Source organism: Seriola aureovittata, chromosome 13, assembly GCF_021018895.1.
Source record: "Seriola aureovittata isolate HTS-2021-v1 ecotype China chromosome 13, ASM2101889v1, whole genome shotgun sequence".
NCBI lineage: Eukaryota > Metazoa > Chordata > Actinopteri > Carangiformes > Carangidae > Seriola > Seriola aureovittata.
Window position 1 is genome coordinate 18,140,001 of NC_079376.1, and position 25,725 is coordinate 18,165,725.

General features: G+C 39.3%; 2 protein-coding genes and 1 long non-coding RNA gene across 8 annotated transcripts in view; 2 read left to right on the forward strand and 1 right to left on the reverse strand.

Annotated features, from left to right (window-relative positions):
* The window catches only part of nkx2.2a (NK2 homeobox 2a), a 16,179-nt gene extending 7,412 nt beyond the window's left edge, over positions 1–8,767 (forward strand). For 4 of the 5 annotated variants that reach the window (XM_056393674.1, XM_056393671.1, XM_056393672.1 and 1 more), the window contains exon 3: positions 1–114. This exon is cut by the window's left edge. Coding sequence is in view for 1 of the 5 variants with exons in the window: in XM_056393675.1 (XP_056249650.1) it covers positions 8,124–8,236 (113 nt within the window). In the remaining 4 variants the exon portion in view is untranslated. Of the gene's footprint in view, positions 115–8,123 lie in introns of those variants that run through there. The other variant, XM_056393675.1, reaches the window with a different exon arrangement.
* A 150-nt stretch (positions 8,768–8,917) lies between these two features.
* On the reverse strand, positions 8,918–20,121 carry LOC130180235 (uncharacterized). Its single transcript, XR_008829375.1, has 3 exons — positions 19,455–20,121; positions 14,636–14,705; positions 8,918–12,046 (listed from the first exon to the last, which is right to left on the reverse strand). It is a non-coding gene; the product is annotated as an uncharacterized LOC130180235 (long non-coding RNA).
* A 65-nt stretch (positions 20,122–20,186) lies between these two features.
* Positions 20,187–24,003, forward strand: nkx2.4a (NK2 homeobox 4a). 2 transcript variants are annotated; one of them, XM_056393669.1, is made up of 2 exons: positions 20,187–22,059; positions 22,631–24,003. In XM_056393669.1, the coding sequence occupies exons 1-2, from the start codon at positions 21,693–21,695 to the stop codon at positions 23,320–23,322; spliced, it is 1,059 nt and encodes a 352-aa protein (XP_056249644.1). In that variant the 5' UTR covers positions 20,187–21,692; the 3' UTR covers positions 23,323–24,003. The 2 variants fall into 2 exon arrangements, with proteins under 2 accessions (XP_056249644.1, XP_056249645.1); XM_056393670.1 differs by having other exon boundaries at positions 20,188–22,059; positions 22,658–24,003.
* Positions 24,004–25,725: the final 1,722 nt, after the last annotated feature.

The window sequence follows — 25,725 nt, forward strand, 5'->3', positions numbered from 1 at the left end:
GTGTTATTATCAGCACGTACGAACCACTTTATAATTATAGAAATTTTAATTTCTTGCTTCTTTTATGGACCGAAAAAATATTTATGGCCATGAATAAACACTGGCAACTTTTCAGCTATTTTCCTTTTGTTTTTATTTCCTGTAAATATTTTGTGGCAAATGTTTGCAAAAACCTAGAGAACTTTCGGGAGCGTTCAGCTGAAGATCGGCCTATATATATATTTCCAAATTGAAAAAAAAAAAAAAATGAGGGAGTGATTTTTGGCTAAACATTATGACTGCCGTGTGAGATCACATATGTAAATAACAGTGTAGCCTCGCGGTGATGGCTCAATATCCTAAATTTTTTTATAAGGATTTTTAAATAAAATGCTGTGTTTCTGAAAGAGGGTTTGGTTTATGTAAAGTGTCCTATTCGATCTGATCATCTCTGAAAAGACATCGCTAAACGCCAGAATGAAAAGGCAAGGAGCACTAGATTGTGGCAGAGAATGGAGCCTGACTATGGGAATAAATCTCCAGCGCACTTCACTCTTTTCTGTTTAGGCAAATTTAATCCGGGGAATATTTTTTTCTGAATCGGAACACCTCACTTATAAAGAGTCTAAAGTCACTTGTGAAATGGGACTAAAATCCACTTACTTAATATAAGAGGGCTTCTCCACATAAGAAGCTTTTGAGTCAAAAGCTCTCCTTTTTGTCAGCATCCCCAACCACTCCCGGCCTTGGATGTAAAGTGGGAGATTGTGGAGGGAGGGGGGGTGGGGGTGGGGGGGTAAAAATCGTTTAATGCAATAAATGTTTTGTTATCTTGTTCAGCGCTAAACTGCAAATAGAACAGGAATAATCAGTGACTCACCAGCAGCCTTCTTTGTTTAACCACGGCCAACCATCAGCTAAAGTGCGCACGGCTCACATGGAGCTTTAACCGCCTAATAAAGTTATTTTTCATATGCTCCTATAGCGTGTTAGCAGTGATGCCCCGCATTAAAATGCACCCTGCCCTATTAGGCACCATGTTCTTTAAGGTGGAACCAAAACAAGCACAATTGGCTCCCCAGTGATCTGCAGAGAGCACTGCGGATTATCAGACGCCAGTTAATATCTTGGGTAAATATGATAACCTAGTAGAAAAATCTATGCATTTTTGTTTGTCCCGGGACAGAAATCTCACAACAGATGTCAGAGTCGCCCCTATCATCACTGAACAAACAGCTAAATTGGGCAGATTTGCTAATTATTTACAGAATTGAGTCTCAAGGGGGCTACTGCTTTTGTAGGCGACACAGACTCAATTTGTCCCTGACACAAGGGTTTTGTGTTTCACCACTGGTTGAGCTTGTAGGTCAAATAAATCAGCAACTTGCTCATCGCTTTCGGTTTTTTTTATTTTATTTTTTTTATTTATTTGTAGACAAAGAGAGAGGAAATGAGAAATAAGTAGCGCTGCCTCCAGCCTGACAATGATCGCTTATAGCACTGTTATTATGGGAAAGTGATGTGGGGAGAAATATGATATGATCCGCAGTGCGTGTTATGGAAATTATAAAGTGAACTGATAAATGGCTGTGATAAAGGGCTGGCTCTGTGTGTGGCTGGATTTATACTGAACTCTGGCTGATTTCTCTCAAATCAATCTTAAACTGAACTTGCCTTGGAACAATAATCATTTAAAAACTCAAAAGTAAAAGAAAAATGTAGTCTTCTGTGCGTGTCCTCTCTGATGGGGCGGTTTTCTGACTCTATCATTGCATAATACAGTACACGGACACAACACAGACAAAAGCCCAGGCCTGGTTTTTGCAGGGTGTTAGAGGCGTGCATGTTAACGAGCAGCAGGAGTGAGGATGTAGACAGTGGAGATAGAGAGACTGACAGAGTTTCTTGGTGCTGTTCAGAGTCAGGGAGATGTATCCTTGGGCTTTTTGTCCTGCCTGTCACTTGGTGCCATTGTGATCTTTGCTGCACACGTTGTATCCCATATGGGCAGCTGGGCTCGGACAAGGAGAAAAGGATCTCTCACAAACCCCAATTTGTATCACGCTTTCAAATAAAGCATTGTTGTCTCTCAAAGAAAAACGAATTAAAAATTCGTGCTATATCTATTCTGGTCAAAAAAAGAAGCCCCATTCACAGATAACAGGGAGTCCTTCTTCCTTGATAGAGCTATGCCAACAACAGCCCTCTCATTTCTCTTTTCCCTCTATCCCACCATTCTCCAAAGTGAAAGGCTGATTATTGTCTGTCCCAAAAAGTGGCTCGTCACAGCGCAAAAACTATTTTTAATTCCAGACAGTGTTCTTCCTTGTTTGCTTTGAGTCCCGCTGGAAATGGCGTAGGCCTGTTTCTAAAAAAGACGCATGGAAAAATATTTGACACGATTCGCCCCCATTAGGAGTCCGTTTTTGAGGACTTCCGTGTCAGGCGTAAAACTGGACTACACAAACACACACATACACGTTCACTGCTCCTACTGAAAACTGGATTTCACAAACACTTTTCCGAGATTTGACGCCAACATGTAGTGTTGTTCAGTTCTGGCGCTTTTCATGCTGGTAGCAATTACAGAAATATGCAAATAGCACCACTGATTAATCTAAGACGTAAATGTTGAAGCTACTGTTTGCATCTTAATTTTTACTGGAGGAGATGTTGGAGGATGCAAATATATTTTGTTTTTCCATGGGAACCAGAACTGAGGATATTGGCAGAGGTTTATTGGACTAATGCGCCAAGATTTACTGCCGCTGGGAAGACTGGGAATTATCGCATGAGCTTGGCCTGTATTTCCTAATATTACGTTTTATTATAGTATATTTTATTTTGAAATATTTTCTTATTATACATTTTTACATTTTTTCAGGGCCCCCTCTCTTCAAAAAAAAAAAAAAAAAATCTGGATCTAAATCATACTGAGGCTGCTCACCTGCAGCCTGATTGTAGATTTAAACACATTTCTCTGTGCATCAGTCTCGCTGTTTCCCCCAAACTGAAGCCAAGAAATAAAAGCGTTAGCTGTGATGGAAGCCTCTGTGGTAAACTTTTACGGCTGCACCCCTGTATTGTCATTAACGTAGCAGAAAATTACACCGTCTCTCCACCAGCTCAGCAACAGGGTCAGATTTATCGGAAATTGCTTATGGCTGCTTGAAGGGATAAAGCAGTGCGACATTAAAACAAGCATCTTGGCGCACAGCGTAGTTCAACCTGCGTGGATAACAATATTATATACCTTGGAATACAATACTTGAGGAAATGTGCACTTGGGACACCATGGATCTTCGTCATCCTGCCCATTTGAACCTCGACATGAATCATTTTTCTATCATGCACATCGCCAAATAAACGAGGATTTCAAAGCTATAATAGGCGGTGCTTTTCATTTAAAGGAAGCTATCTGGGTTTTATTGCCTTAAAGGAGATCCAGATTAGATTCGCCACAGTGCCGATATTAGAGAGAGAGAGAGAGAGAGAGAGAGAGAGAGGGGGAGAGAGAGAGAGGGAGTGATGGAGGGAGGGAGAGGCAGAGGAGAGATAGTTGCGCTCAGCTGCCACAAGATGGAAGCAGAGGTCTTCAGTTGGCGTCACGCAGCTTCTACCTGCAAATGTCTAACAGTCCCAACATCATCCAATTCTTCCACCACAAATTACTGCAAAGCGAATCATCTTCCGGCTCCTGAAGTCAACCTGTTTTTTTTTGTTGTTTGTTTTTTTTCTTCCTCTTTAATGAACAGACATCCCGGCAAACTTGACTGTCTTTTTAAGTGCATGATTGCGGTTTATGACATTGTTACGGATCTTGAGAGCATAATCATGTCGCTCTTGAAAACAAACTAGACTCGACGTAAACAGTCCACAGCCAATTAGCACTGGTTCCATTTCAAAGTTAGAGAGAGAGAGAGAGAGAGAGAGAGAGAGAAAGCGAGACAGAGAGAGAGACTGGGTATTTCCACGGTGTGGCGCAATAGGATAGAGGGATAAATATGGTGCAAATTAATTCACTTCAGTGAAAGTGAACAATAGAGCTGAAGTGAGGTTTTGGAAGGAAAGTCTTAACTCAGTCAGTGTCCTTCACAACAAAGAAGACTGTGAGATAAATGTCCTCAGTAATATGAAAAACTGATATTTCTCCACTGAACCTGATCAAAGAGGAGAAACTGTTTCTTTTCTAAAAGTGTAAAATATGACAAACAAATATCCACCTATTAACAAAGTCGAGCAGCAGCTCTGTAGAACTAAATCTCCCTAGACTCCAGTGACATTGTGTCATTTAAATGTGTGTCACGTCCAGCAGTTATGTAGACTTACTTCCCAGGGTGTAAAGTGCCATCATCGATCATGCAGAGAAGAAGTATGCAGAGCACTTGCAAAATGGGTCAAATGACGTCAAAATGAAAGGCTAGGCTACCATGCTCGTGCACCTGCTCAGTGCAGCATCAGTGAGCTTGCACCTGTAGGGGGCCTCATTGGGTTGGAAAGATGCACCAGCAGGGGGGTGGAGGGATGCTGAACACCGTGCAAGAGGGGCGAGGAGAGAGGAGGAGTGTGTTAAAATAAGTGTTGATCTGCAAGAGTTCTGGCCACTCTCATCAGGCTGGTGTGGGGAAGAAAAATACAGAGAAAGAACAAACAGTTTGAAACAACATTACTGTGGATGCAGCAGCGCAGATACATCCAGATGGCTATGTTTTAAATTAGGTGTTTAATTTTTTGTGGAAAGACAAAGACGGACATGGAAAAGTATCATCTCAAAATAATTACCAACCTGCTTTCTAATTGCTGCTGAGATCATAAATGCGTGCGTGTATGTGTGCGTGCGGGTGCTTGCGCGCGCGCGCGCGTGTGTGCACGTGTGAATCCACACAGTTTACTCAGTGGCACAGAGCGTCTGCAGCAGAGTAGCTATCGTTCAGATCAACATCAGCCTCTCATCTGTGTGAGAAGAACCTGGCGACTGACACAAACACACCAGTGTCTGTGGGTTGGACAAGGAAGAAACTGAAGAGCTGCAGCTTGACGACACTTTTCTGTGGAGCTGAAGTCAAAAGAAAATAAATAAATAAATAAAGATCCCTGCAGCACCGTCGAGAATCATCGAGCATCATGTCTCCATCTATAACATGAATTACAGAATCTTTTACTTACCTTTATTTTAATTGTGTTCAATTAGAAAGTAAAGACTTATAATTTGTTTTTGGGGTAAATACAGAAAATCTAGGCATGAAATGTAAAGTCTTTTTATTTCATGACAAATGAGGGAATAAATTCATCAAAGGCATTTCACTGTATCTTCCAAACGCATTCACAATTTGTAGATTGCTTATTTCACACGTTTAATTGGTGGAATAATTGCTCACTAATAAACCCCTCTATCTGCTTACACTTAATGTCCTTGTCTGTCAAGATCCTATACAAAACATTCCCCACTGTTCATTTGGCAGTTTGGTTTGAACTGAATTGATTGGGAAAATATATTGTTAAATATATTGGTAAATAAGATGAGAAGATTTAGTGTGTGAAATTGAAAAGAGAAGAATTTGTTTAGCAGTCTGATAAAACTATGACCATTAAAACCTATTGTGCCATGCAGCAGTAGATACCTCATATTTTACATCTGTACGACATGTATCATTTGAATCACTTTCATGTATCCACCAAATAAACATCCTGACGATGCTGTTTGATTTGTTTTCTCAATTTGCTCTGCAGCTACTTAGTCTGAGGTGCACGACTGCTGCTTTTAGCTCCATTTCCTTATCAGCTGTGTACAATGTTGTTCTTTCACATGCTTGAAAACATGTCTGAGAGGAAATGTAGAACCCATTTGCTTAAGTGTCCTTGTCTCCGTGTAAGGTCATTCTGACAAACTTTCATTTGTTGGGAGTGTAAGTATTTGTCGGGCACTTTTGGCTCTTTTTTTCCCTTCCGTATCAGTCTGAGGTAAAGCTGAGGCAGGACTCAGTCACACACTCTGTCAAAAATCCACTGTGACATTTTTCTGATGCTCAAATGCTAAAAGTCATATCTAACAGAGTCAGTGAACTGGATCTTGTGAGTGCTTCACACTGAAATACATGGATGTCTATTTCATTCTGGCTTCCTCAGACAAGACAAGACATGCAGCAGTGTTTTGCTACGGGAGACGCTGATGGTGCAGCTCTTAAATTGTGGTAGTAGTAGAAGGCCTGAAGTTTGAAGTAGTGAAGCTGACCTGCAGCCAGTTTGGAGTCATCTTTGTGAAAAAAAAAAAAAAAAAAAAGTGAGCGTCAAGGTCCTTGACTTTGCTAAATGTTGAGATTAGGAAAACAGCAGAGTCTGCCGAGACACAGGAGACTGTCAGGATGATCTGGTAGACAGCTCAGACGGGGAAGGGTTTCTTTTTTACACCATCTGTCAACTAATTCTCTAAGAGTCCATGTAAAAATGTATCATCTGTATGATGAATCAAATAAAGTACTACAAAAAATCATTTATATATTGGTCATTATTTCTAAGGAGCAGGCTTATGTATAGACTTTCTAATGTATAGAAGGTCATAATAAAGGGATTAAAGAGTTTATCATGTGCTTATGTGGAAACTGAGGTGTGAGAAACAGAGACAATGGATTTCATAACTACAAGCAAAACATTCATTTTTTTAGTATACATCATTAACTTATATTCTCACAGTGGATGGACCATCTGTTTCTCTGAGAGTCGGCGACAGTCGCTGTGGGAAAAAAAAAGTTGTCAAGAGCTATTAATAGCTGAATGTGTCTCAAGCAAAAGTGTTTAAATCAGCTTCCTCCTGCTCTCACTGGTGTGTGAACACTGTACATTACTAGAGAAAAAATATACATGCAGCCATTCATCCATCACTTTTGAAGCTGGTTTAATCTGCAAGATGCAAAGGTGGAACATTATTTGTATTTGATGACCTGTGAGGTCAAGTGATATCCTCAAATCTCTCTTTTACATTTCGAAAAGTTAGTCTTATTCCAAAAAAGTTAGGTTGATTGGTGCAATACAGAACAATGCAGCCTGACAGTGTGTGGAGCGCTTCACTCAGCAGCCCTGGAGCAAATATTTGATCACAACAGCTCGTGGTTTTATATCAATGTCAATGTGAAAGGGATGTTTAAACCCTCCTGAGAGAAACTTGCTTCAGTTGTGTGGATTTGTTTAGTTTTAAGTTGCAGCGTCCACAGTGTCTGTGGGTTTCTCACACACTCTTGTGGTTAGCAAACAGACTGGATCATAGTGAGTAACAACAGGCTGAGTGTGAATGAATCAAACCAAAGACAGAATCCCACTCCTGGTGACTTTTGTTTTTTTGTTTTTTACTGTAAAATCATATTTATTATAAACATCTGAGGTGTTCAGGACACTGTTTGTAATGAACTAAACAATGATGGACAACAGTGAGCAAATGCTTATTGTCTGCTGCTTATGAGACATGTTAATTCAACATTCAACTGTTTCTGTTCAATATGAGATTTGTGCCATTTAAGTCTTCATTTAGAGCTGACACTCTACATTTTAATGATGCTGTGCAGTTAAACTAAATTAAACTAAACTTGGATGAACAAACAGCACCAATACACAAACATGTGTTTTCATCCCCATCAATTTATGAACCCGAGATATTAATGTCATTTCATGTTAATGTAATTAATGTCAAATTGATTCCCTTCTGTATCATTAAGTGAATTTGTGCCGCTCCAAAAAAAAGTTCAATATACACATGACAAACATGTCATGTGCCCAAACCCAATGCTCATTTCATTTAAAGATATACAGTTGATAACCTAGTTAATTTAAATTGATGGACCTGTGAACTTTTTCTATCTCTTGCAGGTAAATTTAAACCCACAATGCATGATAATTAATAATGAAATATCTTTCATCTGTGAGTTCTTCTATTGAAAGTTGTGCTTCTGTGTTATGATATGCAAATTGCCATATGGTCTTATTTCCCTTTGTTTTCTCTTTCTCAATGTTCCACCTTAGGACTTGAATTGTCTTGTATAAAACCCACAGTCCGCTGCAGTCAGGTGGGCTGGATGGGGGACAGCGCCAACAATCAGGTTCCCAGAGTTGAGTGTTTATGCCTTTCACTAAATGGATTGTCTCACCTTCTTCAGAGGATGAACATGAGGTGCTTGAGATGCCAGCACTGCAAATGGATCCTGGGGCTTTGAGCCTGACGGCGACCGTCCGTCATCTGTTTCAGGCATGCTTCAATCAGCACGCGTGATGATCAAAGAGCAACAATATGGCCACAATGTGTTTTACCAATTCAAGTTGCCTAATTAACTTCCTGTTTAAAGAGGATGTAAAATATGTGTAGCAACTTGTGCCTATCATGTGTTTGTGCACTTGTGTCCTGTGGTGAATTTATAATGTGTTTCAGAGATAACTGTACTGGATGTAAAATAAATAAAAAAGCCTCTCTGTGACGTTTCTTTTTTTTATTTTTTTTTATGTCGACTTGCTTTGCTGAATAGATCCATGAATAGATACAGTATTTCAATATAACCGATCAATGCACTGTCTGCCTTTATTGTATCGTGTATCAGTCTTTATGGTCCCTTCAGTCTTTATGGTCTTTGTGATGCATGAGACTGAAGCAATAACCTTCAACTTGTTTATCTTCTACTGTCACAGTCAGATGCCGTCTGCTGACCAGGTTTTCATCCACACAAAGGCAGTGTAGTCACACAAACAACCTCCAATCAGCCCACTGCCCATTGAGTTTGTTTACTATTGCTATCCCAAAGGATGAAATCAACTCACAGGAAACTAAGGAAACAATCCCTGCTGCTTTAATAATGATTTATTTTGCTGTCCGATCAGCTGAACAAAAGAGGTGTATCAGGGCCGAGACAATTGACATCCACGCCTATTATTTCCAAAGTACACCTGAGCAAAAACCCACTCATTTTTTATTTATTTATTTATTTTTTTACCATTCCAAATAATATGCAATTTATGTCTAGGAATGATATGCAGTGACTAACAACCTGCTTTAATGTCTTCATGTCTTGACTATTATAGCTCAGTCTATGTGGGAGTCACTTTGTTTCAGCCACAGTTAGTGCAGGATGCAGCAGCGAGGCTCCTCACAAGCACCGAGAACAGAGGCCATATCTCTTATCTTTCAGTGAGTTTTTAAAATTTGCGTGGTTTGACACCAGTTTATGTTCGTGACATCCTCAGTCCCCCCACTCAACCTCCAGGCCCCTGGGCTCCTCTGTCCAGTCGCACCTCTCCGTGGCCCCAGTTAAAATCCCTGGGATTGGTGGAGCAGGGTGGAACAGGTCTTCCCCTGCTATCGGCATGTTTTTACATCCATTCTGGTACTCAACATTTTTACTTCAGCTTAATAGTGACACTCACAAATGTAAATATAAATACACAGTTTTTATAGTCTATTTTATATCATGTGTTTCTGTGTGCCACACTTTTTGTATTGTATGTATTTGTAAGCTCTCTGTACAGTAGCCTGGTCACAGTTGGTTGTTTTAAAATGTAGTCTATAAATAAAAGTGACTAGAATTGTTCAATAAAATACATGCCACCATAGTAGTAATTTTATAATTGTCTTATAATTGTGTTAATCAGGAAAAAAAGAACTAACATTATAAAACATAATTACCACAATGGATATATTAATATAATAACATAAACATATTGTATGTAATTTACACGTGCTATATTTGCTAATTTTGTGAGACTTTTATTCTACTGCATTTAATGGGGAAATACTGCACACTTCAATCCTCTATATTTAGTTACATACTATACATGTATGTTGTGTCCAGTTCCCTCCACCTAGCAGCAGCTATACTGGTTCATCGTGACACCGCACTCTTTTATTCATCTGAATCACCTGAGGTGCACACGTGTTGGAAACAAACAACTCATGCTCAAGTTTCATATTTCAAATTAGAAAACATCTGACATCAATCTGACATGAACAACATTATATACAGGAGAGAGAATCCAGAGAATGTCACCACGTGGGAAACATACAGACACGTGTAGTGTAAGTTTTTCGGAAATGAAGAACAGTGGTCAGTGAAGTAGAGAGCAATGGAACCAGATACATTTTTGTTTTTAAACTGAATACACAAAGTACACAAGGGTGGAAGTGAAACAGTTTTAGTGAATACAAAAGGGATATTATTGTGAAAGCACAGTTATTTTTAGGACTTTAATATTTTTGAAGCATGCAATGGAACTGGGCCAGCTACAGGTAAGAGAGGCGCATCTATGAGTGGTTCAATCCCAGGGTGAGCTGGGAACACCTGAGAAAGGAGGCTGAGAGGAGTCCTCTTCCTCAACATTTCCTATCACCTCTCTGCTGCTTGATGTCCAGCAGCAGAGGACTGTGGTAACGCACAGTGCACGGCTCAGAGGCACGAGTGTCGCCTCTCCACCGTTTGGATGTGAACTAAATTACTGCCGAGATACTGAGACACTCCTAACATCCATTCATGAATAAAAGTGCTAAAAATAGTTTGGCTGCATGATGAATCTGGGTTTATTAATGTTTCACCAAACACGTTAGTGTGTACTAGCGTTAAATTGAAGTTCCCAATTTGTTTTCTTATCAAACAATAGTCAGGTGCCCGTATGAACACTGAAAGAAGCTTGCTGTAATCATTCCTCACATTCAGCCTGGCCACTGAAACAGCCTTATCTAATGCACTTTCAAAGTACAGTAAGTGATGTGGGACAAAAGTTCACAGTCCAAAATGTATTATATAGTATGTATTATGTATTATGTTTATGCAAAGTTTACCAGAAGCTTATATGAGGCTTCAGTCGTGAGCACCTGACGACTGTTTTAGGACAGAAGACACGAAAACTTGTGAGCCTATCCTTTAATATACACACTACATCATTCCTGCATCTGTTAGTAGCTCCTCTCATATCTGAATCACATGCAGCTACTCATACAGTGGTCTGAACTGCATGTTATGAGATGGACCTTGAGCACGCCACTTGCAGGCTGTCTGTTAGAGTTCAGTGCTTTTACAGACGCTAATGATGAGTGTGATATTTTGTTTGGTATGAGCGTAAACGGACGATCTCTGCAACGCAGCAGGTCACATTATCAGTGTTCGTGAGGCTTCGCTTGAGCAGTGGCTTCTGCTTTCAAGCAGGGTGAGCACACTGCACTCCACGCTGCATATTTCAAGGCAGACTTTTTGACTTGTCATCATAGCAAAAGCACAGCTGTTACTAACAACATTAACGCTGGCCTTGACAGTGACCCAGCATGCACTGCACAATACCACTCCCTACTGTTACACATCAAAGTGTCCTCTGTGAAAAAGGCCTGGTGTACTCTATTAGGGCCACAAAGCAAAAGGACTTGATCTGCTTCTACACAGAATCAGTATCTGGATGTTTTTCTTTTTGCAAATTATGAAATATCAAATATGGTTATACTTTAAAGTCTGTATTAACAGCAAATAGTAAACATCAATGCGTCCCTTGTGATGCATGAATATCAAATAATCTCTTTAAACAAGTTGCATTATCTAATAAGCTGCAGGGAGAAATGATTGTGTTTTACACAGTGTATTTTGAGAGAGAAAGATCCATGATTTGAACAGTTTTTTTTAAACAACTGGGTATGAGTCCATTTGATATATTTGGATAATGCTGCAGTGTATAAAATGTCCTACACTACAAGCATCAGTAAATCAAATAAAAAGCTGTGAGAGGTGAGCAGTGGCAGAAGGCTGGAGGAGGTTTTGTCTGTTTTCCCGTTGACTGAGCAGCAGTCGTCCGAGTGGCGGAATCTTTTTCTGGCTCCTGCACACATGGCTGGAGGGACGAGAGAGAGGAGGAACAGTCTGCAGCGTTTTAGCACACAATTTCATGATGGTTTCAGAGAAGAGGCCAGCCAAGCATTTCAAGTGGCGGAGCAGCGAGAGGGCAGCATTGTAGAGGAGAGCAGGTAGTGTAATGATCAGGTAGACAAGATGACATCAAGCGTCCTCAGGGATGGCCAGGCACAGAGAGCTGACACCCTTCCAGAGAAAAAGAACCACTGACACAGGACGAGACAAAACCAACAAACAAAAGAGCCATTAGCCTCAGGCAGTCTTGTTATTACTGTACAGCAGCAGAAAGTCAGACACTCAGTGCAGCACATGCAGGGGTGAGACAAAGAGATTTAAACACTGTAGATACATAATGAAACGTGTCGATCTGTGTGTAACGCTTGTTAGCATTTGCATTTCTCTGCGGTCAGTGTGTACCGGCAACAGAAACAAACGCATTAAGAATACTGTATCATCTGTGTCGCCTGCTTTATTTACATTTTTACACTTGCAATTCCTCCAATTCCCAAGATTCTTGGGTCCAGAGAACTGGAGGTATGGGAACTGTAGGATGTGTAAAAGTACACAACACATACAATAAATAATGAATCACCTTCTATTGCAAATATGTCGTCACAGATGTGATAGTGAACTCTAAAATAAGAGAATGTGTGAATGTTTAAAACAGCTGTTTAAGGATTGACTATTACAGTAGTTTCAAGTAATCTATTTGAGTATATATTTGAATTGAATAGCATTTGTATGCTTATACAAATAGGTTAATCACACAATATAATGCTACATATGCTTGGACAGTTCAGACTGTATGATAATTATAACATTTCATGATCTTGTATAGACACAAAAGTGACAAACATGTCAGCCTTAAACAGTAAATTAATAACGCCTACATGATTTATTTAGCACTAACATGAATGAAATGGAACTGCATGTGTCACTTCCAATGTAATTATTTTTTGATTTACTTTCTATATTATACCTTCCTTCATTCAGAATTTATTCTATTAAAATACACCATCAATACCAGGTGCGATAACTGACCTGGAACATACTATTCTCCTGTCATTTAAAGACAAGCCTGTCAGCTAAACCCCTCTCAAACCAGTGCTATGAGGCAAATGGTGTGTTGTGTATTGTGGGACTCAAAACATTTTTAAAAAAAAATGCTCTAAACGTAAAAATGTCAGACTTCGTTGTTTTTGAGCATTTTACAGACATTTTAAAACCTCTTCCTCTTTTTTCACTGATATGATTTTATAAACTCTTTATGCAATATATATGATTTTCTTTTACTACAGATAAAGAGATATTTATGCAAACAATAAATCAAATTTAGAAAACTAGCTTGATTCATAGCAATAACAAAAAAAAAGATTTATGTCACTGATGATGATTCTTAATCTCACCTCATAAAGGTTTAATTTTAGGTTTTGGTGTCCTTTTTAAGCCTCCATAATTTAATGTAGTTTAGTTAATACTAGTTTTTTTTGCTTGATACGAACACATTGTTCTCACTCACTGTATTAACAAGTTAAATTGAATCTGCCACAAGCAGCAGTTCTCTGTTTGAAACCCGCCTCCTGTGTCTCAGGGCAGTGTGCGTCTTCACTCAGATATCCATGTTCTCATGAAAACACAGAGAAAGTCATCTGGAAAAACTAAATGCACCTACAGTGTGTGTTGGTGCTCCAGTTATTACCAGGTCATTTGTGACTCTTTTTTTTCCTGCTGTAGTTCCTCAGATTGCCACTAAAGAAATATTGATATTGAAATTTCTCACAAATTATGTGACTGATAACAGATGTGTTGCGTACAGGTGTTATTATTAGAGAACGCTGCACGGTGTGATCTGAACAGGCCACATAATGTATCAGCTTTATGTTACACTGCCACATTTTTTTGGGACATTTTACACAGAATCACTGCTTTAGCTCTGACTATCTCTGAGGCCATCTATCACATTAACAGTAGTAGTACTTCCTTAATGTCCACTGGGGGTAAGTGCAGATACTTTTCATTATGATACGTCTCCTTGGGAATAAATTCAGGCTGTTAAGAGAATTTATAAGCAACTTCCTGTTGGTAAAAAATAAACCTGTTTCATGATAACATTCATTTGACTGAGAGGTTGGTTCTCTTCCAGTAAACAAAGTCAACGTGGGAAAACCATGAGCAAGGCACTTAAAAAATAACATTTATATGTATAATCTTGATAAACAATTCTGGGTCAACAAGAATTGAAGACACCAAATTGGTTTTCCAAATATAAATAATCCATTTATCAATAGTTTTTTTGTTGTTTGTTTGGTTGGTTTTGTGCTTGTTTGTTTGTTTTTGAAAAATGATGAGCAAGACGGAAAAAGGTTGATCAAGATGAAAAGGAAAATGATATGAGAAATAATTGAAATTATTGAAATAATACAATGTAGAAAAAAAATGCACCATTTCTACAAAATAATGTTTGGATAAAACTACAGAGAATACATTATCTAAAATAATGTTTTGTTTGTTTGTTTTTTGACAGAAGCAAATATGAATTTACATTATAAGATATGATCCACTGGGAATTAGGTGGCAAAGACAACTTAAAGGATCAATTAAAAGCATAAATAAATAACAATTTGTAAAGAATATTCTGACGAAATTTTGTTACATACACACAGTGATACAATCCTACAAGAAACAGTACAATAGTGACAATGTGGACACATTTGTAAAATGATGTTAAACTAACTGATATATTTTCTTTTTTCGGTCCCATTCTGTTTTTTATAATTCTGTGGGTAATACTTTACTCTCAGAGGATTCAGTTTAAGTGGTACTCCCCTTCGGCATGAAGCAGTTGATTTAAGCAGCGTTCAGTTTCTGGAAAGAAAACGAATAGAAATGAAAATGTTAATCTCTTTACACTGCGCAGTAAAAACAGGTTGGACTTTATGTTCTAAATTGTAGCATGTGGTATGAGCTCGCACCTGTCAGGATCAATACATTCAGAATTTGAAGTAGTTTCGTGATGTGTTTATGTGGATTCATCTAAATAATGGTAGGCTGTCAGGTGGCCTACTGGGTAAAAGCATCGCAAAGTGGGGACAAACACACAGGTAAAAATGTTGCATTGATATGCAGCTTCTGTTCACATTTCCATTGTTGAGCTGTGGAGCCTTTTAAAAAAGTTTCCGTCTCCACATACAGCACTTCAAGTGCTTTGAAACTTTTCATTAGAAGATGCATCTCTCGACTGTTAACATGAAAACAAGCCAAATAAATGAGTTCCTGCACAAATGGACACCAGGACACACTTGATGCAGATTGCAGCTCTTTGCATGCATTTCAGGTGAAAAACCACGTCTGATTATTATTATTTCTTTTAGCACATGTGATAATGTGAAACATCTACCGCTAGAAAAGTATCAGGCTAAAGTTCGCTCCAAAATAATCGAACTAAGGCAAAAAAAAAAAAAAAATTAATAATGATAAAATGAAATTAATTTTTTTTTTAAAAACACACACTCCATGCAAATTTCTAAAAAAACACAGCTTGCTTTGTGCCAGCATAAAAAGCCCAAAAGTAAAGTCACTATTTTACAATTCTGTTTGATTTAAACCTATAACCTGTGTAATATAAAGTCCCAATTAAAGCAAGTCCTGGCTGTAAAACACACACACACACACACACACACACACACACACAATCTGCTCCGTGTGATGCAAATTGAGGAAAAGAATAAAATAAATAAAAAGAATAAAACAAAATAAATGGCAAGACACACCATTGCAAACTATTAAACAATCCTTATGTCGCTGGAGAGCAACATCAGCTTTTCTACTTTATAATTCCAAGATACCTGCCACTACTTGAACAGGAGTGTGTTTTCTGCAGTGAAGTGAACGACATGTTGTTACATAAAATATTCAAAATGATCATTTCAGGACATGTCATTAAACAGACTTCACCTTATCACAACAACTGGCTGCCAGGGGCAACTAGACAGAGAGAGATTGGCAGAGACATTTTGCCATATGAGTAACTGGGTGACAAGGCTAGAGTGAGCCGTGGTTGAGTCACAACCACAGTCTCTAACAGCTTTGTTTACCTGCCCTAACTGCTGCCACAATTAATGCAGCAGAGAAGTGGACGAACCAGGTACCCTTGGAACCAAGCGCCCCATCCAAGTACACTATCTGCTTTGTTCTGCCATGCATTTGGTAATCTGCACTGCTCTGCTGCTGTGTTTTTTTAATTGTTGTTACAAAAGAGAGCAGCTATGCTAAAATGTTTCCACTCAAAGCAACGCAGAGAACTCACAGAAGCCCTTGCACCTAAAATTCAGGAAACCAAGGTGACAGGCCACAGAAATATACAGCTGATTTATTTATATGTACATGTACATGCATTTAGTTTAGTGTTCAATATTTGATGCTTGATTATAAGACTTATAAGGCTAACCTCATAGCCATTAAAACTGGTCATATCAGCGTTTATTACAGGGACCATGAGAGCTTATTCACCTACTTCCCAGCATGCAGGGAGGCATGTTAACTGCATGTTATAGGTTGGAGAAAAAAAAATACAGGATGGAGATTTACGTTTTATTTTTGTGTCTAAGGTGAATCATCAGCTTCTGATTGAAAATGGCCATCATGATCAACACAATGAAATTTCATAAGTGTAGTGACCGTACCTTGTGATATAAAATATTTAACTTTAGAAAAGAACACAGGTTGAAGTCCAAGGTTGAAGTTGTGTTTGCATTGGTTCAGAGGCAGCTGATCAGTCTGCATACGCTCTAGTGATTTGTTAAACAAAAGGAAGTGACTTCTGCATCCTCTCACTGGTGAAAGGATAAAAGATTTGGAGTGCACATCATCATTTAATATAAGCTCAATATGACCACACAGTTTAAATTCGAAGGTGTCTTAAGTTCAAAACATTTCAGCTACTCTTAAAGTTTTTAATGGTGACTCATGTTTTCAAAGTACTGTAATATCATAAAAGTTGTATAATATAAAATATTTTTATGACATAATTGGTTTCAAAAAGAGCAGACGGCTATTTTTTATATTGTTATCAACAGTTTTGGATCATGCTCTGTAATAGTTATTTACTGTCACCTTTCTCGCCCATCTTTCTCTTTTGGTGTTTCATGGCCTTGGTTTGGTGGCTTGAACACTCACAGAACATTATTTCTTTGAGATGATAGAGACAGGAATTTAACACAGTCGAACAATGCAACTGTGGCTGCTTGAGGTAATTAAATGGTCTGTGTGTTACAAGACGAAACTGTTTCCAGGAGGAAACATTACATTTGCTGCATATGTGCAACATGGCCAGTGAAGCTTACCCCAGCCTCCTGCACAGCTCCCAGTGTCTGATTAGAACCTTAACTGTAGAAGTAATAAACCAAATGAACTTCAGCACATTATACTGTGAAACTTTAAGATTAATTTCCACGCTGTAATCCTATTACAGCATTTTGAATTCTTCTGCTCTCCATTTTCCCCAACTGTCAGATTATGGTCAGCATCCCATAAAAGCCCATATTCTGTTTTTTGGCGCCCTATTAGCATCATTTCGTCCATCAAGCGACATTAATTGTGAATGAATGCAAACTCCTGCAGAAGAATACGGTCTTCAAGAGGCCTGTCACATACTTTCTCCACTTGGGAGGACCTTTAACCTACTTAGCTGAGGAACCGCACCGTTTCAAGTAGTGCAGCTGAAAGATATGCACCTGCCCGCTTTTTACTCTCACACTGCTCGGCGATTTAAGAGGAGAGAAAGTATTTGATCTAAATGGCACTACACTGCCTGCAGGTGTGGGATTTCCTCCACAAATTTCCTGACCAAGTCAGACACAGGGCCGACCACGGCACAGATGTGGTTTGAATTCTAAGTTCGGAGCGAAGAAACAATTCATTTTTGGTGCTGCAAGATTTCATTGTCACTGAAAGTTCAGAATGAGATTTCCTTCCTGCTCCACTAAACATTAAAAAGGCATATTATTATTTCGTGCGTAATGACGCCACTGTCTCAATAAAATATAGATAAATATTTCAATAAACTGTAAGAAAAGACAAACACAACTACAGACATGTTTGCTGTCATCTAAAATGTCCAAAGCCGATTAATCGCATATTCCTAATTTTAGGAAAAAAATGTATATGAAAAATATTTTATTTTTTCTGTTGCCAGACCTTAAACTAGCAGAATCATATATTTATGCTCCTTCTTATATTTAGAGATAAAAATCACGCTTAAAGGAAGCAGCTTGGTGCGTAATCACACATTTTCGGAGAACATCAGACCAAGATTTGTACTTTGTAAGTTTGTCTACCTCTTTCCTTAGAACCATCACCAAGACGCATCTTCTTCTTGAAATATGAGGCTGGTGTTCTGATAACAAATCCCCAGAAATCCAGCAAGTGCACTAAGAGGCCCGAGACAAAGGAAAAAGCATGTTCACTGGTCGTGCGTAATTTACGCACGCACAATTTAACCTGGATAGAGTCACCACATCGCTTACAAGAAGAAAGTTTTATGATAGCAGCAAACTGTCGTTTATCATTTAATCTTTAATTTTCGCAAAATGTCCCCCCCCCCCCCCCCCCAAAAAAAAATGATCCAAACTGTGAAGTGAAAACCGAAGAGAAAACTGGGACCATTTTTGGAATCTGTTTAAATTTCACTCGCGTTATAGAGAAAAGGAGTTAAAAGTTAAGTTAGCGATTTGAAGACTAAATAAATCCCCGCGTCTTTGCACTTTGTGCTCGGCCGGTGTGTGCCTGAGGTTGCAGGTCAGGACCCTGGCCCTTCAGCCGTCTCTCCACATCTCTCAGGGTATTGAACTAGCAACGACGAGATGGAGAAAAGCACTCCAGTAACCAGACGCTTTGCTCCATCTGCTGAGCTGAGCTGAGGGGGGGTGATGATATCGGGAAAAAAGGTTATTTGTATGATATAAACTACCAACAACAACATGTTATTATGTGCTGGTTAACAACACATGGCCCGATGAAAGCTTAGGTATCTTATATAATAAAAACATGGAAACATGCAAGGCACTGTTTATTTGGATACAGCGATTCTGCGTCTGAGTCTAATTTCATGAACACAATTCTACAGTATCATTTAGTCACTGATCGCACCATTTTGAATAATGGGAAACGTAATTCTTTCATTATAGACTTCAGTTTGTGTTATCAATTAAGTTTTTTATGTTTTTGAAATATTCTCCAAGGTCAATTATGGAGAAAGTTTAACAGATGTATTCAGCAGCCTGCAGAAACTCAAAGAGCAGAATTTTAAAAACCTGTCAAAACAGTTACAACGCAAATTAGAACCGTTTCTGTGCGTAATTTTGAGAATTAAATACATTTTTCTTCGCCAAGCTGCCACCAAGTTACCACATGTCTTCCCTGGGGCGGCAGTGGTCAGTGTAGACTAATCTGAATTAATATGTTGTATCATATTTATTACCATGCATCGCACACACTTGTTTTATCCTGTAGACACACAACATCAAGCTCTGTGCAATAATTATGAGCATAAACTGCTGCAAAAGATTTTGTATTTTATGTATTTTCTCTGTAAAAGCCTCATATTTATGAACCAACCTCGGCAGGGGCCTTCTTCTTCTTCTTCTTCTTCTTTTTCTTCTTAGCTCCTTGGCGCGTCCGTTTATCCCGCTCCTGCTGCCATGGCCACATCATATTCAATGGATGTAAAAGTTAACTTAGATTGACAACTATATTAATGTGGACAATATGAGCTCTCATAAGCGTCGCATGCAGCCAACCAGCTCCAGATTTTTATGGGATCCTAATGTGGAGGGTCTGTGGACCAGGGTCCTGCTCTCTGACTCAGTAATCCACAAGGTTGAGAGGTTTGCCTCATTTACATAATGTTAGAGGTCTGGGCCGAGGCCTACCTTTCTCTTCGCCCTGAAAAGACACCAGGCTGCCGCTGCCAATAGAGTGGAGAAGGCGCACAGAAGTCTGGGCAAGAATAGGGATATTTTCAGGTAGGAAATATTACTTTACTTTTTAAAAAAACACAAGTTCATTTTGCACAAAATTGATACTTTAATTAAAATAATTTTGTTTACGCCTTCTTACACCCTCTTGCCAAACGGCTTTTTATTTTTAGGACTCATGTTTTTTCTTCTACTTCAGTGTCTTTCAGCCAACTCCAGCTGACTTTGGAATACGCACGTACTGTTTTGTTTTCCACAACAACAATAAAGTCCAGCCACTTCACTTTAAATCCGCTGCGGAGTCCGGGCATCTGAGGAAGGAAGGGTGGGTGGGTGCGTGGGGGTGGGGGTGGGGGGGAATTCGGCTACTGAAATATGCATAAGAACAATGATTTATTACAATCAGGCTATCAACTTAACCGGAGATTGGTGTTCTTGATATGTCGCTATAATTGATGGCTGACCATGTCACATCTTCATTTGTTCAATTAAGGTAGGTAGCTACTTGCTGCGGTGCCATGCTAAATTACATTAGTGGCTTCACGCAGACGAGTGCTTCCTTCCTCCAGTAAAGGAAGATGGGAACGCATTTCACGTCTGGAAAATAACCTCGGAGCAGCACACCTGCTCCTGCTGATGTCTGCTGCGAGGTGTTGAGGGTGATGGAAAACATAACATGCCATAACAAACATCATCATCATCATCATCATCATCATCATCATCATCATCATCATCATCGTCATCATCATCATCATCATATTGATTATTTACAGCATAACAGTCAGATTATTTTTATTTTTCGGTAGTGCTGAGCTACAGACTCAATCATGCGTTGTAGATCAATAAATGTCACACGTCAGGATATAATAGGAAGCCATATTAACTGGTGTTCATTATTGCGATTTGTAGCACCTCTTTTCTCTTTTGACCCCCCCTTGTTGTCTCTCTGTCTCCCTCTGATTCTTCCCCTGGCGCCAGTCAGTTTGCTCAGAGATTACAGTGTCAGGTCAAAACTGCGAAGTGTCATTAATGCATGTTGACCAGACTTTGAGGACTTGAGGTTTGGATATTGTCTCCAAACTGCATTAAGTCGAATTAAAACTAAGAAACGTAAATGTAACTAAGAAATGTGAGCATAAATTAGTTTTCTGCTCTTTCCATATTAAATCAGGAAAACTGCAGCTGCTTGGAAAAGAGAATCTACATGTCCTCTCTGGCTGATCATGAATGCTAGGTAGTGAAATACTCACAGGTTGGAGCCCTACTGCCGTTCCCTTTCAGCATTTTGTCATTTTGAGCTTATTTGGTCTTGTCCCTCTCTGCTGGGGCAAAATGATGCTTAAGAAGCATAAATAAGCTGGTCATACAACTTCATTGTGCCTCTTTGATGATACTCGGTGGCCCTTATGTCTGTTCAAAGTGCTCTCAAAGTTTCTAGAAAGAGTGGAATTCCCTACTGACGCAAAATAGTCATATGTGGTCAGATCAGCTGATGTGCAGAACATAATGGGTGATTCTCACCTGTATATAGTTGTCAGAAAGGACAGAATCATAAATATGCGGCGTCGTTTTATTCATGTTTACGACTTCATATAAAGCAAAGTGTATTTTTATGAACTATTCCCCCCTAAAATGTCAATGACTATTGTTTGCTGGTTTAGGAGTTTTGCTCCGCCCCCTGTGTTTGTCGTAAACCTGGCTCCTGGCTCCAATAAACCCGGGCTAAGAGCGCCCTGGGCTCGCCTCCTTCTCCAAGGCGATCAATAGGATCTCAGGCGCACTACAAGCACTCTCTTACGTAGACATCCACCAAGGAGAGAGCCGATACAACAACACGGTTGATCTGCTCAAACACAAAAATCTACCTGCTTTCTGAATCATGTCGTTGAGCCCAAAGCACACAACGCCTTTTTCAGTGACAGATATTTTGAGTCCAATCGAGGAGACCTACAAGAAGTTTAGTGGCATGGACGGCGCAGGAAACCTAACCTCTCCACTGGGAGCCTACCGACAGCCTCAGGTGTCTCAGACCGGCATGCAACAACACTCCATGGGCCATAACGCCACCGTGGCCACCACTTACCACATGCCGCACACCGTCTCCCAGTTCTCCCACAGCGCAATGGGGGGATACTGCAATGGAAGCATTGGCAACATGGGAGACCTCCCGTCGTACCAGGAAAGCATGCGGAATAGTGCAGCAACAGGGTGGTACAGCGCCAACCCTGATCCCAGATACTCCACAAGTAAGTTCTCTCCTCTATTTATACACACTTTGATCTTTTTTTTTCTTTGCAAATAACTCAATTAAATTGACATTTCACGACTGACAGGGGGAAACGCACATGACTAAATATGTATCGCTTTTTAAAAAAAACATTTCATCTGTACTCGGGGACTAACGATAAAAAGTTGATGTGAATAGTGAACATTATTTTAGGAAATCTTTCATTTAAAATTACTGTTTCTGACGGTTAAACTGAAAAGGAGATCATTCTTTCAAGTCTGGCTCGACTTTTTTTTACCTTTGGCAGGAGTAAACATTTAAAAGCAAGCTCTAAATATTATTATTATTATTATTATTATCATCATAATTATTATTATCATTATTATTATTATTATTATGATCATAATTATTATTCTTTTTATCATTATTATTATTATTATTATTATTATCAGTGTTTGTGTAAAACTGATGCTTTTCCAACTTAATAATTAACGCATATCAAAGCCAGTAATCATAAAGACTACTTCAGGCGAAATAGTGTTCTCCTCTTCTGTTTATTGAACGCATGTATATGTATGTATATTTTTAAGTTTCTAGATTCATGGGACCTTCCACAGGTATGAACATGACCGGCATGGGCAGTCTCACAGGAATGGCGGACGCCACCAAATCCATGCCAGCTCTCCACGCTGCGCCGAGGAGGAAACGGCGCGTCCTGTTCTCGCAGGCTCAGGTCTACGAGCTGGAGAGGAGGTTTAAGCAGCAGAAATACCTGTCGGCGCCTGAGAGGGAGCACCTGGCCAGTATGATCCACCTGACGCCGACTCAGGTGAAGATCTGGTTTCAGAATCACCGGTACAAGATGAAGCGCCAAGCCAAGGACAAGGCAGCGCAGCAGCTGCAGCAGCAGCAGCAACAGGACGGTAACCTGTGCCAACAGCAGGCGCAGTCCCCGAGGCGCGTAGCCGTGCCAGTTCTGGTGAAGGACGGTAAACCGTGCCAGAACGGCTCCAACACGCCGACGCCGAACCAGCAACAGGTACAACAGAGCCAACAACAAAGCCAACAACAGAACGGAGCAGGAGTCGTGCTCGCATCCTCGACCAGCAGCCTCACCCAGCATCAAAGCCAGCAGCAGGTGAACGCTTTGGAGCTGGAGGAGATGTCGCCCAGCCCCCCCTCACTGCACAGCCAGCTCAACATGGCCCAGATAGACACATCAGCTGTAGATTACACCAGTAACATGGTCAGCTCAAACCTCCTCTACGGCCGAACGTGGTAGGACCTAATACAGTACTGTCACTTTCCACTTTTTCTATGTGAACCTGCGGATGAGCCCATGCAAGAGCAATATATATATATCTATATATGTATCTATATATATGGATATATATATCTATATATATGTTGTGTGAAGGCTGAAAATGGGGGCCCTTTGGTGCTGGAGGGGACAAGGCGCACCAGCTGATCAGGGCACATTTTCTTGACATCTCTGAGAGGAGAGTCTATTTTTGAACATTACAGAAATGGCTGCCCTTGAAAGCAATTATGTCGTTTCTGGACCTTTTGTAATCCATGTTTTGGACCTTCCTCATGATGTTTTAAACGTAGTCTATGTTGTTGAAACAAAAGGAATGCTGCTTCACTTGAGTTTGGACTGGGGGGAAAGGTGGGATCAGGTTTGAAGTACACTAAACCACCACTCCTTCTTTGCGGTGATAACCTGGTATTTTATCATATTAATATTGTAAACTAATGTATTCATTTAGACTTATTGAATAAAGTAGGGACTTGTATATTTGGCTAACACACAAGAATGCGTTTAACTGTGTAATAATCGTTATTGCGTCCACTTTTATGTTTTCTTTATTCTTTTGTAAGTTAAAAAGGAACAAATGCGTGATGGCTGCTGTATATGTTTCAAAACCAAGTGAACGTTAACAATAAATAACTTGACGTGTGAGAGCTATTCCTGAAGAAGTAATTTTTTAAAAGGGATCTGTTTTGGAGTGCATTTTCATTATGTTGTGATTGAGACCAAATTGAGGTCGATGAGGGAGCCAGCATTGTTCAGGTGACATTTTGGAGGGCTGCCTTTCATGGAGGATGTCTGCAAGAATCTAAGACCTGGAAATCACTCTTTTTAAAATCACTAACACTTTCCCAGCGAGTTCAATATTTACATTAATTATTATACAAGAATATATTTCCTGTTTTAACTAACTCTTTAAACGTATTGATCTTACTCTGTTTAATAGGCCCAGACCCTCGTTTTGCCATAGTGTAATTGGTCAATTTTATTGTGAATGCGAGACTCCATAAAATACACAATTACAACCAATTAGTTTAATAGGAAGGACTATATTAACTAAAGGAATGGATACGTGCCTCACATTATTATTATTATTATTATTATTATTATTATTATTATTATTATTATTATATTATTATTATTATGCACAGGCCTCGGACGTTTTTCTATATTGCACATTTATCAAATCAAAAGTTCCTAACATCACTTTAAAATAAAATACAAATAATTAAAAAATATGACTTTTAATTTTACATTTCAATTTTAAATAATTTGCCACCTTTAAATTTAAATTTCTCGTTTTTGACTAAAACTGAACCTGAGCGTAAATGAAGCTCCATGGCAGTCAGGGACTTTTTTTTAAGGGCACTCATATTTAGGATTAGCACACTGTTGGCGAAATTAAAATGAGAATATTCTATTATTATCTAAATTAATTCCACTCTGTCAGATTCCTCAAAAATGTTTCAGGACTACATGGTTAAATCTCTCTTAAAAAACGTTTTTCTTGTTATAATTTCTGATCCAATTGTATTTTGACAAAATGTATCTCAAACATAATGACAACAAATTTAAAGATATCTAAAAAAGTTGACAAAAATAGTTTTTATATATTTATGTTATTTTGATTTCAAATAGCACTGATATCCACATTTTTTTCTGATGTATTTAAAGGCCCTGTACATGTTCCAAATACCCAGCAGCACACACACACACACACACACACACACACACACACACACACACACACACACACACACACACACACACACACACACACACACACACACACACACACACACACACACTGTATGGACTCACACACAGACACACAGAAAAGCCTCATTCTGATCAATCTCTTTAGAAGATGAACGATTTGTGCAAACAAACTCCAAAGTGTTTAAGGTCATCACTTAGTATCAGTGACGCTTCCCCTTTGCTTCTGTCCTCCAAAAACCTTTTTTACACCAGCAGCGGCTGATAATAGGATCTAACATTTCATTTCCTGTGGTCATTTAAACATGTTTGGAAATTACTTCTCAATCCCCTTGCTGATGACACCCTGTGATGATGATGATGGCTATCAGTGTGTCTCAATGGAGACCTTGGAGAGCCTCCATTTCAAACCCCTTCACATACCTGGCAGCTGTATGTATATGTGCTATCATCCCTACACTCGAAGGAAGCATCAGAGCCAATATGCACCTGACATTTGGAATTGAGCACGACAACTCCATCAGAAGAGAGTTTGATAAGAGCATTAAAAAGAGAAATGCATTCCACAATATACACTTTGATGCTGCAAGATGTTTCTGATAGATTTTGTCTCTAAATTGAGGGCATGAATGAGCTGTCAACAAAGCTTTTGAAGGT

Excerpts from the sequence above, each read along its gene's own strand:
- nkx2.4a (XM_056393669.1), top strand. The coding sequence starts at position 21,693 with ATGTCGTTGAGCCCAAAGCACACAACGCCTTTTTCAGTGACAGATATT. Across the intron at positions 22,060-22,630 it reads TGATCCCAGATACTCCACAA|TTTCTAGATTCATGGGACCT; the intron begins GTAAGTTCTCTC and ends TATATTTTTAAG.